The 24,154-nt window shown below is 43.1% G+C and overlaps 1 protein-coding gene across 2 annotated transcripts in view; it reads left to right on the top strand.

The window, feature by feature from the left end:
- Positions 1 to 24,154, top strand: part of ASTN2 (astrotactin 2) — a 1,024,651-nt gene that overhangs the window by 843,612 nt on the left and 156,885 nt on the right. For both annotated transcript variants that reach the window (XM_040241692.1, XM_040241685.1), the window contains exons 18-19: positions 6,636 to 6,769; positions 8,256 to 8,404. In XM_040241692.1, coding sequence (XP_040097626.1) covers positions 6,636 to 6,769; positions 8,256 to 8,404 — 283 coding nt within the window. The remainder of the gene's footprint in view (positions 1 to 6,635; positions 6,770 to 8,255; positions 8,405 to 24,154) is intronic.

The following is a 24,154-nucleotide window of genomic DNA, read 5'->3' as shown; positions in this document are numbered from 1 at the left end:
GCGGCCCAGGGAGATCCTATCTAAGAGGTCCAGGCCAGGCTCTAAGATACTATTTCTGTCTCTGCACAAGCCCTGCTCTGATGCCCTCCTCAGCCCTTCCATGCACATCCATCCTAGTTCCTCTTGATCAATCAAGCATGATCAGCATGGGCTCAGGTACCAATCTCCATACAAAAGTAGAATGCCAACCACCCCCTTTCCTCCCATCTCTCTCTCTTGGGCCCTATGAGCATCTTATTTTAGATCTCAGTACTTCCAGGGCAAACAGGTATCCACCTACTCTCCTCCAAGCTGTAATCCCAAATGTCTCCAAAGGATATTCTACCAGCAAACCCACCCCAACCCTCTTTTCAGTGACTCCAGGGAAACGTTTTGTTTTAAGGTGATCAGTTGCATTACTGTCATCTCTTTTGCTGGAGAAAGAATAACAGCAAGTATACAAGTTCATTCTTTGGCCGAGCATCCTATTACCTCTATCTATGGAATTTAACACATATTTTTGGGACCCTATGATGTGTTGACTCCTTTGCTTGCAGCTGGTTAGAATCAAGTATATTACCTTGGCCTGGAAGAGTTCCCAGGCTGATAAGCAAGAAGTGCATATAAACAAGCAAATTGCAAGGGAATGTGAAATGTGCACAAACTGAATGAGAGGAGAGAGAGACAGAATGTCCCAAGTGTGATAGGATCCTGGTGAACAAAACATTTCCTGGATTTTAGCAAGGAAATTCATAAGTGGGGAAAGTGCATTTTAGACCAAAGGGAGAGTATGAGGAAAGGCTTGGTATGAAGCAGTACACTCCTGTAAGATCCTGTATGCTGGCGCCTAGAGCAGCAACGGTGAGGAGGAGATGGGAGAAGAGCCACAGGCTGAACAGCAGAGGACTTTGAAAGATTAAGAAGTAGAGTCCTCGCCCAGAATGTGGTAGAACCTTTGAAGGGGTCCAAGCAAGGTGGGTGGAATAGCAGTGATGTTTTAGAGAGCTGGAAGAGGATGTGCTGGGAAAGTTTGGAGCTGGAAGGCTAGTTGAGGTTATGACAATTGCCTAGAGAGGACATTACTCACCCACACCAGAAAGACAGCTGTGGGGTCAGGTGAGAGAAGTTGGTTTGAGACATATTATGAGATAGAGGGAGGAGCCCAGAGTAACCCCCCAGTTTCTGGCTTGGAGGTACCAAATCAGTGCGAGATACAAGTAATCTTAGGGGAAGGAGAGCATCAGACATACACATTTACGTGGTTTTATGATATCATTTATAAACTTGGTTCATGTCATTCAGAATTCCATGTGAACTTTTAATTCAATTTAACAAACATGGACTGACTTATGTTACCGGCTAGATACTGTATCAGGCATAAATAGGGAATCTGGGGGTAAAAAGGTAGTCTCTTTCTTTGTCTCTAGAAGACCTTTCTGGAGAAGGTGATGGCACCCCACTCCAGTACTCTTGCCTGGAAAATCCCATGGATGGAGGAGCCTGGTAGGCTGCAGTCCATGGGGTCGCAAAGAGTCGGTCATGACTGAGCGACTTCACTTTCACTTTTCACTTTCATTCATTGGAGAAGGAAATGGCAACCCACTCCAGTGTTCTTGCCTGAAGAATCCCAGGGATGGTGGAGCCTAATGGGCTGCTATCTATGGGGTCGCACAGAGTCGGACACGACTGAAGCGACTTAGCAGCAGCAGCAGCAGGCCTTTCATCTCCTTAACCTGTATGGCTTGAACAGCCTCAAGAGCATGCTTATTAATACTGAATATAACATATTCATCAAGACTTGAGTGAGAAGATCAGGGCATCTTTGTGGTTACACATACTAGAACCATCTCAGTGTCAAAAGTAGCAGACTTGGGGTCAGCCCCTGAGTATAACTGTATAACATGTAAAATATAGCCACTGAAAGTATAGAATATGGAATTTAACTCATTGGCTTAGTGACATTCCATTATATATAGATGATCCTAAGTATCTATCTTAAATATGGAGTGTCATCTTGAAGTTTAAGATTCCTAAGACATTGTCAGAATTTTTAGAGCTGAAAAGTCCTCTTCCTTTGCGTTTCCAAAAACCTCTGGCGTGAGTTACTTCATAACATTTGAACCATGTTAATTGTAATTGTGTGTGTCTTCATCATTAGACTGTGAGTCCTTTGCGGTTCCCAGGAGGGTTTCCCAGGTGGCCCAGTAGTAATGAATCCGCCTGCCAGTGCAGGAGACGAAAGAGATGTGGTTTCAATCCCTGCGTCGGGAAGATCCCCTGGAGGAGGAAATGGCAATCCACTCCAGTGTTCTTGCCTGGAAAATCCCGTGGACAGAGGAGCCTGGTGGGCTACAGTCCACGGGGTCGCAAAGGGTCAGACACGACGGAGCACAGGTAAGTCAAGTCCTCTGAAGTGAGTGAGTGCGTCTCGTTCATCACCTTTCTTAGCCTCTAGATGGCACGTGGTACGGAGGAGGAAGTTCAGGGAATTAAACCTTTCAAAACAAAACTTCTGTGTCCTCATTCTACAGATGGAGAAATTGAGGCTTAATGGGAGAAATAACTTATGCTGAGTTCAACTAGAGAAGTAACAACAGGGTCAGGAATAAATCCCTGTTTATTTTGATTGCTTAACATTTTTGTGGCTGTTTTCTCATCCTGCTGGGCTTGGTTTGCTAGCTAATTAGCCAGAAGTTGGAAACATTCACTAGCAGTGAGCAAACCTTCATTGTCATGAAAACAAATGGCCATGCAAATGTCACCCTTAGGCCTGTATTAAGGACAAGATTTGTTTCTGAAGTCCCTTCACTTACTCAAATGCTAAGAGTCAACAATGCCTCCAGTGTAAAGTCTCATTTTCCTCTGAGGACACATGCAGACACACACACGTGTGCACACATGAACAGCAGAGAAGCACATGGTACAAGCTGAGCAGCTGAAAAGGATGTTTTGGATGAAATCTTGGCATTTATTGTTCCTGTGTGACCAGAGATAGTCAAGGTTGCCAGAATTCAGAAGGACTTCAGTTCAAATCCCTACTCCTCCATGTATCTGTGAATGGGGATAGGACACCCATCTCAAAGGGACATTTTGAGGATTAAATGGAGGAACAGAGTCATTTCACTGCAAAGTTGCTCTATCGCCATGAAAGAGCCAGCTAGCCTTTCTGGGCCACTGTATGTGCATCTGCAAAATGGATTCAATTAGATGATTTACAGAGTCCCTGGAAGCTGGAACATTCTATGCTGCTTCTCCCTCGGGATCTATTTGGATTTGGGATGAAGTGTTGCAAGCACTGGAGACATAAGGAAGTGTGGACCTGAGCTGACGCATGCTGGCTCCGCTGCCTTGCCAGGGCTCCCTGTCTGATGCAGGCCTTTTATCAGAGTGCGTTTGAGCTCTGTCCACGGTTTGCCTGGCCATAGCTGCAGTCCCCATTCTGTTCCCCAGTGTTTGGGAAAGAGCCAGTGGATGTGGAGATCCACAGGCAGGGTTTCTTCCCAAGAGCTGCTTGGATGGTGAAACTCACAAAGTCCAGAGAGATTTCCTGTTTTGTTTTTCACAAGCCCCAGTGACTATTGATTACAAAAACCATACACACACGCACACACACACACACACACACACACACACACACGCACACGTGCACACACACGCACCAAAACAAAAGCAGATACACAAAACAGGATGTTCTCTCTCCTCCCTTTGCTCGAGTCCAAGGCAAGCTCTTACCATCTGTGTCACTTTCACCATATCTCTGCATTTCCCCATTATGATCATTAAGCCCTTAGCTCTAGCTGGAGATGTTACAGAATCATAAGGCATGAGCAGTTTTACATGTTAATTCAAGAAAGGGGGAAACTGCGAACGGCGGGAGGAGAAAGTCTGACAGTCAGAGTGACCTCCTGCCAGCCCACCTGGTTTCTGCCCTCACGAGAGCGCCCCCCTCTGGTGCTGAAGAAGAACAGACATTTATTCCTAACAGTTGACTTGTAGTCAATTGTTAGTCACTCAGTTGTATCAGACTCTTTGTGACCCCATGGACTGTAGCCTGCCAGACTCCTCTGTCCATGGAATTCTTCAGGCAAGAATACTGGAGTGGGTTGCCATTTCCTTCTCCAAGAGATCATTCCAACCCAAGGATGGAACCTGGGTCTCCTGCTTTGGCAGGCAGCTTCTTTACAGTCTGAGCCAGCAGGGAAGCCAACTTGAGGTAGTGTAGTCATATAAATCTTAGTAAGAACAATGCTATTATTGTGTGCCAGACTCTGACCCACATAACTTATATGCAAACAATGAAAGGGATATATTTATACTTTAAAAGTTGTTTATTGGGAATTTCTAGTTTAAGTTGGCATCCCCGCTGTCCCAAGTGGTCAAGTAGAAAAGACCTGTGATTCTGAGTCACAGAGGTCTGGGTTGGGATTCTGTTTTCATCATCCGCTTGCTGTGTGATCTCGGGAATATTACCTCATGGCTCTGATTCCTAGTCCTCACCTGTGAATGAAGATCACAGAATCTGTCTCTCAGGACTATTGTGAGAATTCCACTTTAGTGCCCTTGAAGTATCTTACACTACGTAGTTAGGTGCTTCCTGAACACTGTGCTTGCATGCTAAGTCCCTTGAGTTGTGTCCGACTCTTTGCAACCCCATGGACGTTAGCTTGTATTATAGTTCTTTTTTATTTCTTTGGTCCATTATTCTTAATTCGGGGGACGTTAGATCATTTGTTCATCCCTTAGGAGAGAATATGAGAAAGGACATATGGCAGGAATAATCGAAGCCTTCTCATCAGAGGCCTTGAGAGGAGTGTGGCTTACACGATAGTGCTCCTGTCGCACGTCTTCTCCCTCTAGGTCTGTGTTCTTTGCTAAGGAGGCACACCCACTTTACACGAACGTGCTGTGCTTGAGTCTTTTGACCAATGCAAGATGGAAAAAGTCACCTGGGTAATCAAGTGTCCTTAGTAGTAGGTGTTGGGAAGCTTTAAAAAGTACACAGAAAGTAAAAAAAATCATTAAAGAAAAGAGAAAGGAAGAAAGCATGTGGAATCTGTTACCTGGCAAAGAATAAAAGATCAACACTCTCTGGGATCCCCAAGTTTGAGGAAGACTTGTCAGACATTCTGAATCCCCAGTGCCATGAAATGGCAGTACAGATGGAGTGATTAAAGTAGAAAGCATGGAACTTCCCAGGTGGCTCAGTGGCAAAGAATCCACCTGCCAGTTTCACCTGGGAAATCCCATGGACAGAGGAGCCTGGCAGGCCACAGGCCATGGGGTCACAAAGAGTGTCTACGACTGAGTGCCTGGGCATACATACAAAGCAGAAAGCACATCTGAGCCTAAGCGTTATGATCAGTTTTCAGTGTCCATTAATTAATTTAATAAATCTTGACCGAGTAAGTGTTCTCAGTCTCATGAGAAGACTCATGTGGATAAGGCATGGCCCATGTTCCTGGTGAGATCAGAGTCTGCTGGGTGAGAGCGGCAAACGGATGTGTTGGTTAGCTGTGATGTAGCATGCTGTGGTGTCTGGAAGAGAAACCTGCTTCCAGGCTTAAAGTCAAGGTAGGGTTCCCATAGAAAAGAAGGGTCCATTTGAGAGCAGAAGAGCAGAAGAGCAGATTGGTTTCCAAGATGGTGGTGGGGTTGAGAGTATTCCAGCAGAGAGGACAGGGCGTGTTTTTTTAAAAAAGCATGAGACAGTGAAGCACATTGTAATTAAATAGAACATTGATCACCACTTAGAACAAGGGTCAGCAAACAAGTGACCTTCAGAATGAATCAAGCCTGTCAGCTGTCTTTGTAAATAGACATGTAACTCAAACATGCCCATTCATTTAAACTATCGTCTATGTTGCTTTCATGCTACAAAGGCAGAGTTAAGTAATTGTGGCAGAGACTGGCCATAAAGCCAGAAATATTTACTGTTTGGTCCTTTGCAGAAATGCTTTGCTATCTCATGATTTAGAAAGCACTTTTCCTAGACAGGAATTCAGTGTTGATGGCCACGGTAATGGTTGTATGAGTGTAGATGGTAGCATGCAAAGGAAAATCAGGTGTGGTGAGAGATGAGGCTATGGAGGTGGTCAGGAGCTAGAGCAAGGGATTTAGAATTTGTCCTGAGGGCTCCGGGGAGTCTCTGAAGGTTTATAAGCAGCATGGTGAGGTGGTCAGACTCCTATAACAAGCATTGTGCTGAGGTATTAAAGAGGGCAGGGTTTGGAGCCAGACTGCCTCGGATCAGATCCGAGCTCCATCAGTTACCAGAACCTCAGACAAATGACATACCTTCTTTGTGTCTCAGTTTTCCAGTTGGTAGAATGGGAAATAATAATAGTTATTTTTTATTATAGCTATTGTGTGGGCTAGTGAAGGTGAAATAAGTCAACATAGATAGAGGGTCAGGCCCAGGGGAGGATCTCAAGGGATGCTGTTACTGTTCTGCCTCAAAGATCATTCTGCTACTGGGTAGGGAATGACTCAACATAGAAGAAGCTGGTGGTAGAATGCTAGCGACTTAGGCAGGAGATGGTGCCCCGTGCCCAGGAGGGCAATTCTGAAGCTTGGGCCACTACCGTCGTGGCTTCTGGGACGGACTCTCTTCTCTCCACCGTTGTCATCATGCTCTCTTTTGTTCTCCTTTGTTCCAGGCCTTCAGGAGTGCACTGATGAGCTCTTACTGGTGCTCAGGGAAAGGGGATGTGATTGATGACTGGTGCAGGTGTGACCTCAGCGCCTTCGATGCCAGTGGGCTCCCCAACTGCAGCCCCCTCCCGCAGCCGGTGTACGTATGTATGGCCCCCCTTTCCACGAGCTCATACGCCTGTCCTGCCAGCCCAGGCCATGGCTTGCTTCTCCTCCCAGGGTGCTTCACCAGAGGCCTGAAGTCTCTGGGGGCCTGCTTCCTCCTTTGCAAAAGCACAGAGCTTTGGCAGAACAAAATCATGGCTCAGGGGCAGACGCTTACCCTGCAGCATGTGCTATCTTGATAGCTCCAAGCCATCCATAGTTACTTCTTCTAGATCACCCATTCGGCAAAAGTTTGCTGGATGCCAACTACTGCTTTGTCAGGTCCCGTGTTCACCACTAGGGCTACTGAGCTTTCTGTTATTCATTCATTCAACAAATAAGTTTTGAACACCTGCTGTGGGTCAGACACTGGAGAATTCACTAATGAGCAAGACAGGCACAGTGTATGCACTTAGGGAGCTGAGCATTTAGGGAAGGGGACAGATAGCAAAGCAAAAACAGAAACAGCATACCATTTAAACGTTTAAATAACGAAACCATGAGCAAAACAAAGAAAAGATGTGCTAATGGAGAGAACAAAACGGGGAGGCTGTAGCTGGAGGAGAGGGAGATAGCCTGGAAGCCTCTCTGAGAAGACCCGAATTAGAGTCAGGCTTGTCAGGCAGCCAATGGCAACAGACATGGTTCAGGAAAAAGCCAGAGCCCCCGGGGAAAGCCCCGACACAGGAAATTCACCATTTGAGGAAGTAGAGAAAGGTGTCACGATTAGGGGAGTAAGGTTAAGAAGGAGAGTGGAGTGGGGAGCAGAGGAAATCCGGGCAGGAACCAATATTGAGGCTCCCTTGTGAGACAGTCATTGAAGAGCTGGTGGCTATGGTGGAAAGAGAGAAGGAACCTGGGCTGGGGGACGTGCAAAGTCACCGCTGTGTTCTGTTCCCAGCTTGCTGTGTGACTTTATGCAGAGCAGTCTCTTTTCTGGACCTTGCTTTTACCTTCTATGAAATTAAGGGATTGCACTTCCTTCTCTTAAAGGACCCTCCCCGTTCTCACCTTCGAGCATTCTGTTATTTCTTACTTTATAAAAGGATTCCTGCCGTCTGTGAGGGGTTATTGAATTAAGGATATTGAAACATTGACTAATATACTGGGGGAATGTCAGGGAGGCTGGAAGATACTGTGTTCGAAGGCATTGCCAATTTAATTGACAATGAAACATCATATAGTTTAAGCAAATGGCAAGCTAATCGATTTTCTGTGAGCACGTACTGTGTGCTTGGATTAATTTACTGGATTCCACATGGATCCTGAAGGGTAGTTCTTATCCCCATTATAAACAAGGAGACAGGCTGAAAGAAGTGAAATTAGTTGCCTAAGTATATGCAAAGGGTTACTGGTGGGTTGAATCGGAATTTGAAACCAGACTGAAAGCCACACTTTGAATCTGGACACGTGCACACTTCCTTGGGGCCCAGACAATACTGGCTGGCAAAAAAACCCCACCTTCCCTGTCATCCCCCCAGGCTGCGGCTCTCACCAACAGTAGAGCCCTCCAGCACCGTGGTCTCCTTGGAGTGGGTGGACGTTCAGCCAGCTATTGGGACCAAGGTTTCTGACTATATTCTGCAGCACAAGAAAGTGGACGAGTACACAGATACAGACCTCTACACGGGTAAGTAGAAAGCCCAATGCTTCCTCTTTTGTTGAGATGGTGTGACAGAGGAGGGCAATGGGGATTATCTAAGTATCTCTGCACACTTGGTGTTTTCTGAACTGAGAAGGCATCGAGAAGCATCATTGTTTGGTGTTTGTGACCTCTTGCCCACACCTGTGTGCTTTTGGGTGCGATTTTCAGCAGGGTAAGGTAGCAATTTGTACTTGGAAAGAATTTTCTGAGTCTCTAAGTTGGATCCTCAAAGTCGTATACTAAAGTGTTAGTTAATTCAAACAAGGATTTGACCTTTTCTACTTGGAAAGGTCTACAGGTTACCTTTCTAGAAGACCTTGATCTGTAAATATATTATCTCTGGGACTGAGATAAAGACGTTCAAGGGATTCCCGTTTCCACTGTGATGTACTGAGATAGTTGTCTTTCGTGTTGGGGAAGAGGATATGGAAATCATCCAGATCTGCAGGAGAAAATGGGAAAAGCGTCTCTTGAGGGCTTTGTGCCAGTCGCTCAGTTGTCTCCGACTCTTTGTGACCCTTCTGTCCCTGGGATTCTCCAGGCAAGAAGACTGGAGTGGGTTGCCCTTTCCTCCTCTAGGCCCAAGTGCTTTGAGTATTCTTAAAGAGTGTACAAGAGGCTGCTTCATCCTGAAGTGGATCTGCAGGGCTGGTCTGGAGTAGGGCAGGCGGGGAGCCTGGGTCTGTGGGAGCTGGACTTGAGGCTGGGCCATGAGAGCAGGCCTGGCGCTGGTGAGTGTCAGGGGCCTGGGGCCGTGGGAGCCAGCCTGTTTCTGGGGTGGGTCAAAATCTGCAGTTGGTGCTAGCTGACCTCATGCTGGGCCCAGATGGAACCAGGGGTTCAAGGATAGATCGCCTGGGGCCCTTTGGAGCTGGCAGGTGCCAAGGTGGCCTGGGGGCCTGGGTTCAGGGGAGCCCACAGGGAGCCTAGTGCCACAGCCGCTGCAGGGGCCCTGGAGCCAGTAGTTGCTGGGTCGAGCCAGGGGCCTGGATCCACACAGACATCTGCTGGGAGCCACCTGCAGCCATGAGAGCTGACTCTGGAGCGCAGGTAGAGTGGGCCTGTTTTCTCTTTCCTTCCATAGGGATGGTTCTCTCTCTGCACTGGGCTGCTCAGGCCTGGGAAAGAGGTTATCGGAGTAACATGAATCTATCTTTCTGACCCTCCTCAAAGCATTTTTTGGGTTACTTTTGTGCTTCACCTGGGAGCTACAATCTCTATTTACCTAGAAACCTTAGTTCTTGTGAGTCTATTTCTGTGCATGGACAGTTATTCAAATTGATATTTCGGTTCAAATTGTCCCCACGGTGCTGTGATTCAGATGGATGGGTTCAAATCATTTTTCAGTGCAGGTGGTTAGAAGGATGATGGGGGTATTGGGGGTAGGGGGAGAGAGGCAAGTGTTAAAAATTCTTAGATGACTGTTTTGCTGATAGTAGTCACTGAACAATTACCAAGTCTATTTTGATAGATCAAGTCATGAATTCCAGAGAGGTCTGTGACCTTCCCAAAGTCTCACAACTGTTCTGTCTTGCTCCCAACACAACGCTTATATCTTTATTTATTATATTTGATGGTAAAAAGCTGAATACTAGTTTGCTGCTTTGCTTTAAAATTAGAAAATGAATATTAAATTATGTGTTTCATAGTTTGTTTCTTAGTTTGTTAATATGGTAGATTATATTGATATATCTTCAAACTATTGAAAAAAAAAAAGCCTTGCATTCCTGGAATAAATCCCACATGGTCTTTTTTATATATTGTTGTATTTGTTGTGTTAAAATTTTATTTTGAGTTTTGTATTCTTGTTTGTGAGGTTTTAATCAGTATTTTCTTGTAATGTTTGTGTCTGTGTTGCTGGCATCATAACTCTGGGCTCTCAAAAATAATTGCAAGACACTTTCTTCTTGTTCATTTTCTCAAAGAGTTTGAGTAGAATCAGAGTTTGGGTGATATAGTTTTTTTTTGGGGGGGTGATATAGTTTTAAAAATTGTTTGGTAGAATTCACAAGTGAAATAATCTGAGCTTGGAACTTTTCTTGGTTTAAATCACTAATTTAATTCTCTGATAGATATAGGGCTACTCAGGCTATGTATTTCTTCTTAGCTGATTTTGGTACCTTGTGTGTTTTAAAAGATTTATCCATGTCATGTAAATTATAAAATTTACTGGAAAAAAAAAACCTGTTAGTGATATTCTGTTATTATTTTTAATATTTATGGGATTTATAGTGATGTCAATCTCTCAATCTTGATATTGGTAATTTCTTTCATCTCTCCATGGGATTTTTCAGGGAAGAATAAGGGAGTGGATTGCCATTTCCTACTCCAGGGGATCTTCCCAACCCAGGAATCAAGCCTGTGTCTCTAGGCAGATTCTTTGCCACTGAGCCACCTGGGAGTCCCTATGTTCTTAAAGAATCAGCTTTCATTTCACCTATTTTCACTATTATTTTTCATTTCATTGATTTCTACTCTGATCTTTGTTGTGTTTTTGTTTCTTTTCCTTTTGCTTATTTTGGATTTTGTTTGTTCCTATATTTTTGTTGTTGTTGTTAATTTTTAACTTGGTAGCTGCAGTTGTTGATTTGAGATTTTTCTTGTAAGACATTCTAATTTCCCTTTACTTTTCTTTTCTGACCCATGGACTCTTTAGATGCATGTTACTTAATTTCCAAATATTTGGAGACTTTTTAGATATCTTTCTCCTCGAGTTTCAATTTGCTTATATTATGTCAGAGTACACACTTATGACTTTAATCTTTAATTTTTCCATGTTATTTTATAGTGGAGTAGGGTTGATTAACAAGCTGTGTTTTAGGTGTACGGCAAAGCTATTCAGTTATACCTATGTTCAAGCTCTTTGCCCGTTTAGGTTATTACAAAATACTGGGTAAAGTTCCCTGTGTCATGCATGAGGTCCTTGTTGATTATCTGTTTTAAATATAGCAGTATATACATGTCAGTTCCAGATTCCCAATCTTTTCCTCTCCCTGATCCTTCCCCCCACAGCCAAAAGTTCATTCTCTGTTTCTGTTTTGTTAATAAGTTCATTTGTATTGTTTTTTGTTTAGGTTCTGCATATAAATGATATCATATAATATTTATCTTTGTCTGACTTCACTTAGTATGATAATCTCCAGGTCCATTCATGTTGCTGCAAATACACCGTTTCGTTTTTAATGCCTTAGTAATATTCCATGGTATATATGTATCTCTCTCTTTTTTTTTTAAATCAATTTCTCAGTTGATGGACATGTAGATTGTTTCCATGTCTTGGCTATTGTAAATAGTGCAGCAATGAATATTGAGGTGTGTGTATCTTTTTGAATTATGATTTTCTCTGAATCAATGCCTAGAAGTGGAATTGCTGGATCATTTAAAATTTATTGAGACTGATTTTATAGCACCAGATTTGGTCTATCATTGTTTTCAATGTCCAGTTTAGAATCATATCTACCCTTCTATTTATCAATGAGTTTTTCTGTGAATACTGCTGCTGCTGCTGCTAAGTCACTTCAGTCGTGTCCGACTCTGTGCGACCCCATAGACGGCAGCCCACCAGACTCCCCCGTCCCTGGGATTCTCCAGGCAAGAACACTGGAGTGAATTGCCATTTCCTTCTCCAAGGCATGAAAGTGAAAAGCGAAAGTGAAGTCACTCAGTTGTGTCCAACTCTTTGCGATCCCGTGGACTGCAGCCTACCAGGCTACTCCATCCATGGGATTTTCCAGGCAAGAGTACTGGAGTTGGGGTGCCATCAAATTTGTTGATTGTGATCTTCAAGTCTTCTGAATTCTTTCTGATTTTCTGTCTTCTTACTGTTTAGTACTTGAAAGTGTAGTATTGAAACCTCTGATGATGATTGTGGATACATCTATATATTTATCCTTATAGTTCTATCAGTTTGAAGCTCTTATTCACTGAATAAACATTTAGAAGTTTAATATCCTCTTGATGAGTTGATCCCTTTATTACTATGAAATGGTTGTCTGTATCCCTGCTTCCTTTGTCGTATGATAGATTAGGAGAACATCAATGCATGAATTTTATCTCTGGGTTTTCTATCCTCCCTTGAGTCACATTTTTGTTTTTATGCCAGTACCATACTGTCTGGATTACAGTAAGTTTTTAGTATAGTCTGAATTCAGGGAGCATGGTTCCTTCAGCTCCATTTTTCTTTCTGAAGATTGCTTTGGTTATTTGGAGTCTTTTGTGTTTCCATACAAATGTTAAAAAAAAAAAAAAGTTCTAATTCTGTGAAAAATGCCTTTGGTAACTTGATAGGGATTGCACTGAACCTGTAGATTGCTTTGAGAATTATTATAGCCATTTTCACAGAATTGATTCTTCTGTGCTATATCTCCATTGGTTTGTGTTATCTTTTATTTCTTTCATCAGTATCTTATAGTTTTCTGAATATAGGTCTTTTGCCTCTGTAAGCAGGTTTATTCCTAGGTATTTTATTCTTTTTGTTGCAGTAGAAGTGGGATTGTTTTCTTAATTACTCTTTCTTTTTAAAATTACTCTTTTTTTTTATTTCTTTATTAGTGCATAGGGATGTAAGATGTGTCTGTGTATTAATTTTGTATCCTACAACTTTACAATATTCATTGATTAGCTCTAGTAGTTTTCTGGTGACATCTTTAGGATTTTTTATATACAGTATCATGTCATCTGTAAGCAGTGACCATTTTACTTCTTCTTTTCAAATTTGGATTTTATTTATTTCTTTTCTTCTCTCTTTGGCCTGGCTAGGAATTCCAAAACAATGTTGAATAAAAATAGCAAGACTGAACATCCTTATCTTATTCTTGATCTTAGAGGAGATGCTTTCAGTTTTTCACCATTGAGAATTAGGTTTGCTGTGGATTTGTCCTATATGACCTTTATTATGCTGAGATAGAGTCCCTCTGTGCCCACTTTCTGAAGAGTTTTTTTTTTTATCATAAATGGGTGTTGAATTTTGTCAAAAGCTTTTTTTTTTTAATCCATTGAGATGATCATATGGTTTTTATTAATCAGTTATGGTTGGTAGAATTTGTGTTTGAAACCATCTGGTCCTGGACTTTTGTTTACTGGAAGACTTTTAATCATAGCTTTAATTTCATTACTTGTGATTGGTCTTTTCATATTTTATATTTCTTCCTGGTTCAGTATTGGAAGGTTGTTCCTTTCTAAGAATTTGACCATTTCTTCCAGGTTGCTCAGTTTTTTGGCATATAATTGCTTGTAGTAGTCTCTTATGATCCTTGTATTCTATGGTGTCAGTTGTCATTTCTCTTTCATTTCTAATTTTATTGATTTGAGTATTCTCCCTTTTCTTCTTGATGAATTTGGCTAAAGGTTTATCGATTTTGTTTATTTTCTCAGAGTCAGCTTTTAGTTTCATTGATCTTTGCTATTGTTTTCTTCATTTCTATTTCATTTATTTCTGCTTTTATCTTTATGATTTCTTTCCTTCAACTAACTTTTTTTGTTGTTCTGTTGCTGCTAATGTTCTTTCTGTAATTGCTGTAGATATAATGTTATGTAGTTTGAGATATTTCTTGTTCTGAAGGTGGGATTGTATTGCTATAAACCTCGCTCTTAGAATAACTTTTGCTGCATCCCATAAGTTTTGAGTCACCACGTTCTCACTGTCATCTGTTTCTGGGTATTTCTGATTTCTTCTTTGATTTCCTCAGTGATCCATTGGCCATTCAGTAGCATATTGCTTAGCTTCCATGTGTTTGTGGTTTTTTTACAGTTTTTCTTTTTTTCCCCCATAATTGGTTCCTAATCTCATAGTGCTGTGGCCAAAAAAAAAGATGCTTGATACAATTTCAGTTGTCTTAAGTTTACCAAGGTTTAGTTCATGACCCAAGATGTGATCTATCTTGGAGAATGTTCCATGTTCTCTTGAATAGAAAGTGTATTCTGCTGCTTTTGGATGGAATGTCCTATCAGTTCAGTTCAGTCGCTCAGTCGTGTCCAACTCTTTGTGACCCTGTGAATCGCAGCACGCCAGGCCTCCCTGTCATCACCAACTCCCGGAGTTCACTCAGACTCATGTCCATCGAGTCCGTGATGCCATCCAGCCATCTCATCCTCTGTTGTCCCCTTCTCCTCCTGCCCCCAATCCCTCCCAGCATCAGAGTCTTTTCCAATGAGTCAACTCTTGGCATAAGGTGGCCAAAGTACTGGAGTTTCAGCTTTAGCATCATTCCTTCCAAAGAAATCCCAGGGCTGATCTCCTTCAGAATGGACTGGTTGGATCTCCTTGCAGTCCAAGGGACTCTCAAAAGTCTTCTCCAATACCACAGTTCAAAAGCATCAATTCTTTGGTGCTCAGCCTTCTTCACAGTCCAACTCTCTCACATCCATACATGACTACTGGAAAAAGGTATCAATTAAATCTACCTGGTCTAATGTGTAATTTAAGTCTTGTGTTCCCTTATTAATTATTTGTCCGTATATCTGTCCATTGGAGAAAATGGAGTGTTAAAGTCCAGTTTTTGTTTTTATGGCTGTTAGCATTTGCCATATATATTGAGGTTCTTCTGTGTTGGGTACATAAATGTCAACAATTGTTATATCTTCTTGGATTGATCCCTTGATCATTATGTACTGGCCTTCCTTGTCTCTTGTAACAGTCTTTATTTTTGTCTGATATGAGAACTGCTACTCCAGCTTTCTTTTGATTTCCATTTGCATGGAATATCTCTTTCCATCCCCTCTATCTTCTTTCAGTTCAGTTCAGTCACTAAGTCGTGTCGGACTCTTTGCCACTCCATGAATCGCAGCACGCCAGGCCTCTCTGTCCATCACCAACTCCCGGAGTCTATCCAAACCCATGGCCATTGAGTTGGTGATGCCATCCAGCCATCTCATCTTCTGTCGTCCCCTTCTCCTCCTCCCCCCAGTCCTTCCCAGCATTAGGGTCTTTTCAAATGAGTCAGCTCTTTGCATCAGATGGCCAAAGTATTGGAGTTTCAGCTTCAACATCAGTCCTTCCAATGAACATCCAGGACTGATCTCCTTTAGGATGGACTGATTGGATCTCCTGGCAGTCCAAGGGACTCTCAAGAGTCTTCTCCAACACCACAGGTCAAAAGCATCAATTCTTCAGCACTCAGCTTTCTTTATAGTCCAACTCTCACATCCATACATGACCACTGGAAAAACCATAGCCTTGACTAGACGGACCTTTGATGGCAAAGTAATGTCTCTGCTTTTAAATATGCTGTCTAGGTTGGTCATAACTTTTCTTCCAAGGAGTAAGCGTCTTTTAATTTCATGGCTGCCGTCACCATCTGCAGTGATTTTGGAGCCCCAAAAAATAAAGTCTGACACTGTTTCCCCATCTATTTCCGATGAAGTGATGGGACCAGATGCCATGATCTTCATTTTCTGAATGTTGAGCTTTAAGCCAACTTTTTCACTCTCCTCCTTCACTTTCATCAAGAGGCATTTTAGTTCCTCTTCACTTTCTGTCATAAGGGTGGTGTCGTCTGCATATCTGAGGTTACTGATATTTCTCCTGGCAATCTTGATTCCAGCTTGTGCTTCTTCCAGCCCAGTGTTTCTCATGATGTACTCTGCATGTAAGTTAAATAAGCAGGGTGACAATATCTTCTTTAATTGATTTCCATTTTGTTTCTTTTGTTGACTTATTATAGTTATAACTCTCTTTTCTTTTATTAGTGACTACTTTAAGGTTGATACACTCATATTTAATATATCACAATGTGCCATCAAGTGCTATTATAGCACTTCATATACAGTAGAGGAACCTTATATGTGTACTTTTATTTCTCTCCTCTGAGTCTTTATCTTGTATTGTCATACATTTTACTCATATAAAGATGATTCATAATTCATTGTTACTTTCCTTAAAAAGTAAATTACCCTTTAAATATATTTAATTAATAAAATTAGTTTTATGTGTTTATTCATGTACTTACTTTTTTGATGCTCTTCATTTTTTGACATGCATCCATATTTTCATATGATTTTATTATCTTTCTGCCTGAAAGATATCTTTTATTATTTTTATATTTCAAGTCTGTTAATGATGAATTCACTGTTCCTTTTTTTTTTTTAAGCTGTTACTGCTGGATATTGTATTCTAGACTGACATACTTTTCTTTCTGTAATTTAAAGATGTTGCTCCTATATCTTGCTTAAATTATTTGTATTGAGAAATCTCTTTTATTTCTGTTTTTGGTCCCCTGTATAAACATACTCCCCTCCCCCTGGCTGCTTTTTAGATTTTTTCTTTACTATTGGCTTTGAGCAATTTATTATGTTTGAGTTTTATTAAGCTTTTTAGATTTATGGGTTTAAAGTATTACCCCATCTGGAAAGTTGGGGGCCATTATTCTTCCTGTTTTCCATCTTTTTTCTCCTTCAGTGACTCTAATAATAAATGTATTTAGTCATTTGAAATTGTTGTTTATCTCACTGATGCTCTTTTCATTTTAAAAAATTATTTATTTTTTGTTTAATTTTGAATAGTGTTTAGTGCTGTGTCTTCAGTGTTCCCTGCAGAATCTAATCTACTGTTAATCTATGCAGTGAATTTGGTTTTTTTTTTTTTGACTCAGATATTGTAATTTTCATCTTAGGAAGTTCAGTTTGAATTTGGCTAGTGTATTTATTTCTTAACCTTTTTGATGTATGGAAGAGAGTTATAATAATGGCTTTGATGTTCTTGTTTCATAATTTTCACATCTGTGTAAGTTCTGGGTCGGTTTAAATGGGCTGATTTATCTCCTTATTATGTGTTGAATTCCCTTGTTCTTTGTATGCAGGTAATTTTTGATTGGATGCCAGGCATTGTGATACTTGCCTTGTTTGGTGCTGGATATTTTTGTATTCCTATAAATATTTTTGAATTCTATTCTGAAACACAGTTAACTTACTTGGAAATAGTTTGATTCTTTTTGGCCTTGCTTTTAGGCTTCGTTAGATGGAACCAGAGCAGTGTAGTCTAGGGCTAGTAATTCCCTACTACTGAGGCAAGACACTTCTATATATTCTACACAGTGGCCCATGAATTGTGACATTTTTCAGGGTAACTGGGAGGAATAAGCACTATTCTGGCCCCTCTATGAGCAATGGGCCTTGTTCTATCTAACCCTCTTGGTTAGGTAGGCTCCTTACAAACATCTGTCAACCAGTACTCTGATGAGTATTGAAAGATCTCTTAAATTTTGAGAACGAGCTCTTAAAATTTTCTTTCTGTGCAACTCTCTTCTTTCCCTTATTCTATTCTATAAGCTCTCGATTTTTTGGTCTTCCCAGACTAAGAACTCTGTCTTCTTCATTTAGGGAGTCTACCAGTTATCCCCTTGCTGTGTCCTAGAAACTCCCTAAAGGCAGGAATCTGGGGGAGTTTTAGGGCTCACAGAATTTGTTTTCCATATTTCAATATCTCTGGCCTCCAGTGCCACATTTTCAGTTTGAAAACTCATGTTCTTTTCTTTAAAAAAAAAAAGTAACATTTCAGTCAGTAGGGTAAATAAATCTAGTCTCTATGTCACCATCTAGTCCAGAAATGGAAATCTAAGATTCTTTCTTCTGATTGTTTAGGAACCAGTGTTCTTACCTAGGAGTTTTTTTTTTCCCTTTGATAGAGATAAACTTTTTAGTTACATGATCTGGGAGCACTCTACAGATATTAACCTTCCTTTTCCCTGCTACCCTTCATAAGTTTGAAGATAATGACAGATCTGCCACCATCTTTTCAGGTTCTTCTAATTCTTCCTTGTGTTGCTGCTGCTGCTGCTAAGTCGCTTCAGTCGTGTCCGACTCTGTGCAACCCCATAGATGGCAGCCCACTAGGCTCCTCTGTCCCTGGGATTCTCCAGGCAAGAACACTGGAGTGAATTGCCATTTCCTTCTCCAATGTATGAAAGTGAAAAGTGAAAGTGAAGTCGCTCAGTCGTGTCCAACTCTTAGAGACCCCATGGACTGCAGCCTACCAGGCTCCTCCATCCATGGGATTTTCCAGGCAAGAGTACTAGAGTGGGGGGCCATTGCCTTCTCTGCTTCCTTGTGCTCAGTTCAGTTCAGTTCAGTCGCTCAGTCGTGTCCGACTCTTTGCGACCCCATGAATCGCAGCGCGCCAGGCCTCCCTGTCCGTCACCAACTCATGGAGTTCACTCAGACTCACGTCCATCGAGTCCGTGATGCCATCCAGCCATCTCATCCTCGGTCGTCCCCTTCTCCTCCTGCCCCCAATCCCTCCCAGCATCAGAGTCTTTTCCAATGAGTCAACTCTTCTCATGAGGTGGCCAAAGTACTGGAGTTTCAGCTTTAGCATCATTCCTTCCAAAGAAATCCCAGGGCTGATCTCCTTCAGAATGGACTGGTTGGATCTCCTTGCAGTCCAAGGGACTCTCAAGAGTCTTCTCCAACACCACAGTTCAAAAGCATCAATTCTTTGGCACTCAGCCTTCTTCACAGTCCAACTCTCACATCCCTACATGACCACAGGAAAAACCATAGCCTTGACTAGATGGACCTTAGTTGGCAAAGTAATGTCTCTGCTTTTGAATATACTCTCTAGGTTGGTCATAACTTTTCTTCCAAGGAGTAAGCGTCTTTTAATTTCATGGCTGCAATCCCCATCTACAATGATTTTGGAGCCCCAAAAAATAAAGTCTGACACTGTTTCCCCATCTATTTCCCATGAAGTGATGGGACCATATGCCATGATCTTCGTTTTCTGAATGTTGAGCTTTAAGGCAACTTTTTCACTCTCCACTTTCACTTTCATCAAGAGGCTTTTTAGGTCCTCTTCACTTTCTGCCATAAGGGTGGTGTCATCTGCATATCTGAGGTTATTGATATTTCTCCCAGCAATCTTGATTCCAGCTTGTGTTTCTTCCAGTCCAGCATTTCTCATGATATACTCTGCATAGAAGTTAAATGACAATATACAGCCTTGACATACTCCTTTCCTATTTGGAACCAGTCTGTTGTCCCATGTCCAGTTCTAACTATTGCTTTCTGACCTGCATACAGATTTCTCAAGAGGCAGGTCAGGTGGTCTGGTATTCCCATCTCTTTCAGAATTTTCCACGGTTTATTGTGATCCACACAGTCAAAGGCTTTGGCATAGTCAATAAAGCAGAAATACATTTTTTTTTGGAACTCTCTTGCTTTTTTCATGATCCAGCAGATGTTGGCAATTTGATCTCTGGTTCCTCTGCTTTTTCTAAAACCAGCTTGAACATCAGAGAGTTCATGGTTCACGTATTGCTGAAGCCTGGCTTGGAGAATTTTGAGCATTACTTTACTAGCATGTGAGATGAGTGCAATTGTGAAATAGTTTGAGCATTCTTTGGCATTGCCTTTCTTTGGGATTGGAATGAAAACTGACCTTTTCCAGTCCTGTGGCCACTGCTGAGTTTTCCAAATTTGCTGGCATATCGAGTGCAGCACTTTCACAGCATCATCTTTCAGGATTTGAAACAGCTCAACTGGAATTCCATCACCTCCACTAGCTTTGTTTGTAGTGATGCTTTCTAAGGCCCACTTGACTTCACATTCCAGGATGTCTGGCTCTAGATTAGAGATCACACCATCATGATTATCTGGGTCGTGAAGATCTTTTTTGTGCAGTTCTTCTACTTGACCTTAATTCTCTCCACCATCCAATTCTTGAATTTTTCAGGGACAGTTGTCTTTAAAGAAGCAAGATAATGACTCTTGTGTCTTTGTAATTTGTTATCCTTCCACAGAACCTGACATACATAGACGTTTAATGTTCACTATATTGAATTGTATGTGGGTAGGTATATACATGTCTTAAGTTTTCAATTCTGATGTTACTTCCTTGAGTGCTGTGTGGTCTTATAAAGTCCTAGAGACTAGCTGAGTACATCATAATCCTAAAATGTGTCATGATTAATTGATGGCAAAGATGATTGGCAGTGGATATCTGAAGCAGAAATCTTATCTATTTATCTCCATGCCACTTTTACTATATCTCAACAATCTCAAAGGTCAAGTCGGACCAGTTTTAACAACTTCCGTCTACTTTATTGAGCTTTATCTTAGGGAATGCAAGGCTAATTAAGGATCTTGGGCTTCTTTATTTTTTGAAAACCTAGCTTCTGCTTTCAGTTCCCATCACTTCTCATCAACAAATCAAGGGCCAGTCAACATCCTTTCTGCGTCTCAGGTTCCCTATCTGTGGAATGGGATAGCTACTAGCTACTTTGAGGGTCCAGTGTAACACAGTTCTTGGGACATGGTAAGTACTAAAAACTAGTTGCCAGTAATTTCCTTGAAAAAAATTTTTTTAAAGGAAACTTCAGTGTTAGGAAGAAAATAAACAATAAAATAAGGTTTAAGGCGTGTTTTGTTGGAGCATTAGGATTACTCACACATTTGGCCAGGTGAGGCCGGAATAAGGAAATGTGGGCTTTCTCTTTGATCTCTCTGGATCTTTGCTGGCAGGCAAGTCCAGTGCTGTAATTGTTTATTCACAAGCTCATGCATGCGTGTGCACAGAGATACATGCGTACACACATTCTTTCTCTTTCTGTCCCTCACACACACAGGCACACACAGGCACACACACATTCTTTATGACTGCCATCTGTTCAACACCCTTTTGAACTAGCTGTTGAAACGCTCACTCTCCCTCCCCGTCTCCCTCTCCCGCCCCCCACCCCTGGGTTTGGCGCCCGCTTTGTTTCCTTCAGAGAAGCCATTGCTCTGTCCGTCCTGGGACTCTATTGGGAAAGCCAAGCATAACTAGCCTCCTGTTCCAGTTGTTTGGAGCAGAGACGGGGCTTGTTTTGGGGGGTGGCTGAATTCCCCGCACGCTAATCTGTCATCGATATTAAAAACAGACGTCTGGTCCTCCCACGTGGCCTCATCAGAGCAGTTGGCATAGGTTTGGGCCTCTTGGGCAGGGGTAGTAGATGCACGGGGGCTGGGGGCTGGAATAAGGAGGCGGGCTGAGGCACAGGCAGATTTAATGAATCCAAACCCCATGTTTGACCTACAGAGAAAGGCTGAGGAAGGTGGGACGGCGGAGCTTGTCCAGAGGTTGCATACGGGAGTCAGTGCTAGAACGGGGCCCTGGTTTCTGTATCTTCTCTCCCTGCCAAGTCCACACATCTTTCCACCAGTGATGTTACCTCTGGTGTGCATTGCTGCTGTTGAGAATAGACCAAGAAGCAGACAGAAATGAGAGAACATAAGGTGTCTGTGTTTGTGGGCAGGATGGAGTGTCTGGACACCTGATGGCCACTGGAGGCTCTGACCTAACAGAACGTAGCCCTTCAGACACATTGCTTCTTTGTCCTACATGGCAGTTCTGAGAATCCCCAAATTTTAGAGCGCCAGGACCATAGGCAGTGAGTCCAGCCCCTCACTGTAAGGGCCGGAAAGGGAAAGACAGGAAGGAGAAGGGTCTCGCCCATGTCATGCCCGCCCCCCACCACACCCCGCTGCGCTGTGTTTGGTCATCTCCGGAAATCGTTCTTTAACCTTTTAAAAATCAGAGACTTCTCTCTCTCACCGTGAGGTTCCCAGCTTCCAGCTTTTGGTTTGTGGTTCAGGGCTGGAAGGCCAGCTGGCTCTGTTGGGCTGCACAGCAACCAGGCAGCGGGCCCTCTCCACCACCCCCCACATCTCTTCGTGAAAGGCAGCAGCATCTGGAGCTGGTCCATGCCCCTTTCTGTGCCTGCATCTGGGAGCCTGACAGGCTGCTCCAGCACCAGGCTCTCCTCCCAGCTCTCTCCTCTTATCTCTGTGTCTCCCCTTCTCTAGCCTCTAGGTCTCTCTCTCTCCTTCCTTCCTTCCTTCTTGTCCTCTCTGTATGTATGTCCCTCTAGGCATCTGTCTCTCTGCTCTTTTTTTTTTAACTTCATGTCACCTTTGGTCTGTGTCTCAGTCTATCTTTTCCTATCCTTACCTCTTCAATCCGCTTAGGCATGAGCTGCTGATCTGGTTTCATGTAGAACTGAGTCAGGGACGGTGTCCTGAATGGTCAGAAGATGTCTATCTACCCCAACCCCGTTCTCTCTTCCCTCCTGTTTCCATCAAGCCTCATCTACAGCAGAAAGGACACCCCTACACACACCCTCTCTCTCTCGCCACCCCCTCCACCCCAGCGTCCCTTCTTAGACCTCAGATTTCTGACCTTGTCAAGCAAAGCGGAGCAGTTATGGAGGCAAATTGTCTGGGGAATCAACTCAAGGCAGAGGACCACCAGGCCCCCAGCCCCCAGTAGCCAAGGGGACGGTGGCAGCAGGGCTGTGATGGAGCGATTGCATCGGAGCTGTTTATGAAATACCGTAGGAATTACTCATAGCTCCTCAAGCAGCGCAGGCCGTGGCTGAGCCGTACCCTTTGTCTGAGAAGCCAGAGGGGCCCTCACCCGCCTGCTGTCTGCTGCCCTGGACCAGCTTGAGGGAGGTGATGTCATTGGAGCCCAGGCCCCGCTCCCCCAGCTCGAGTGGAGTGGGGTGAGGGAAATATGTGTTACAGGGTGAGGTACAAAGCAGCATGCCTGCAGACATCTGGAACTGATCTCAGGTCCTCAGAATATGTTTCTGTCACTCTAGCCGCTCTCGGGGTGAGAGGTTTCTCAAGTCAAGGGCCTCCAAAGGGAAAAGGTACTTGGAGGGTCTTAATTCTCTCCATTCCCGCATGCCACCCAGCCTGCCTTCTATATCACAGGGTGGGTTTTTTTTTTTTTTTAACCAGTTCACAAAGCACACTCATCTGTTTCATTCGTGTATATGGAACTCTTAGTATGGTTCAGATGCTACAGAGCAGGGTGGGCATGGAATAGGAGCAAGACAGGCCTGATTCCCACTCTCGTGGAGTTTACGTGTCCACCGCGAGATAGATGGGACTTTCCAGGTGGTGCTAGTGGCAAAGAATCCACCTGCCAATACAGGAGACATGAGAGATGCAAGTTTAGTCCGTGGGTCACGAAGATCCCCTGATGGAGAAGATGGCAACCTGCTCCAGTGTTCTTGCCTGGAAAATTCCGCAGACAGAGGAGCCTGGCGGGCTACAGTCCATGGGGTCGCAGAGCTGGCTGCTCCTGAGCACACATGGGTTTTGGGTTTCAGGAGATAGATAACAATTTAGCAAGAAATTGGGCTAAGCATGGTCAGTGATGAGACAAGTTGGGTACTGTAAGTGCACAGATTAGAGGATTCTAACTCAGTTTAGTGATGTCAGTAAAGGCTACACAGGAAGTGAGTTCAAGATCCTGCTCCCACTAGTTGATCATACTGGTTAAACCTCACTTAAGAATACCAGCTCCTATGTAGGACTCACCCTCTGGCCGAAAAGACTGCTCTTCTAGTGTCCTTGTCTCCCCACGGCCACTTGTCACCCTGCTTGACATTTGAAGCAACTTTGCATCACCCATCATAGATACAAAGGGAAGAAAGGTTAGCTCTCCCTCTGTTCTCTCTAGAACCTCCTTCCAGGCCAGAGAAGAATTAGGATATGCAAGTGCCTACCTCCCATTCAGAGACTTTTAAGGATTCAGTCCATCCTGCTTTCAGTTCAGTTCAGTTCAGTTGAGTTCAGTTCAGTCACTCAGTCATGTCCGACTCTTTGCGACCCCATGAATCGCAGCACGCCAGGCCTCCCTGTTCATCACCATCTCCCGGAGTTCACTCAGACTCACGTCCATCGAGTCCGTGATGCCATCCAGCCATCTCATCCTCGGTCGTCCCCTTCTCCTCCTGCCCCCAATCCCTCCCA

Source organism: Oryx dammah, unplaced genomic scaffold, assembly GCF_014754425.2.
Source record: "Oryx dammah isolate SB20612 unplaced genomic scaffold, SCBI_Odam_1.1 HiC_scaffold_1, whole genome shotgun sequence".
NCBI classification, from domain to species: domain Eukaryota; kingdom Metazoa; phylum Chordata; class Mammalia; order Artiodactyla; family Bovidae; genus Oryx; species Oryx dammah.
The sequence above is the reverse complement of the archived record's forward strand: the minus strand, read 5'-3'. Positions and strand labels throughout refer to the sequence as shown.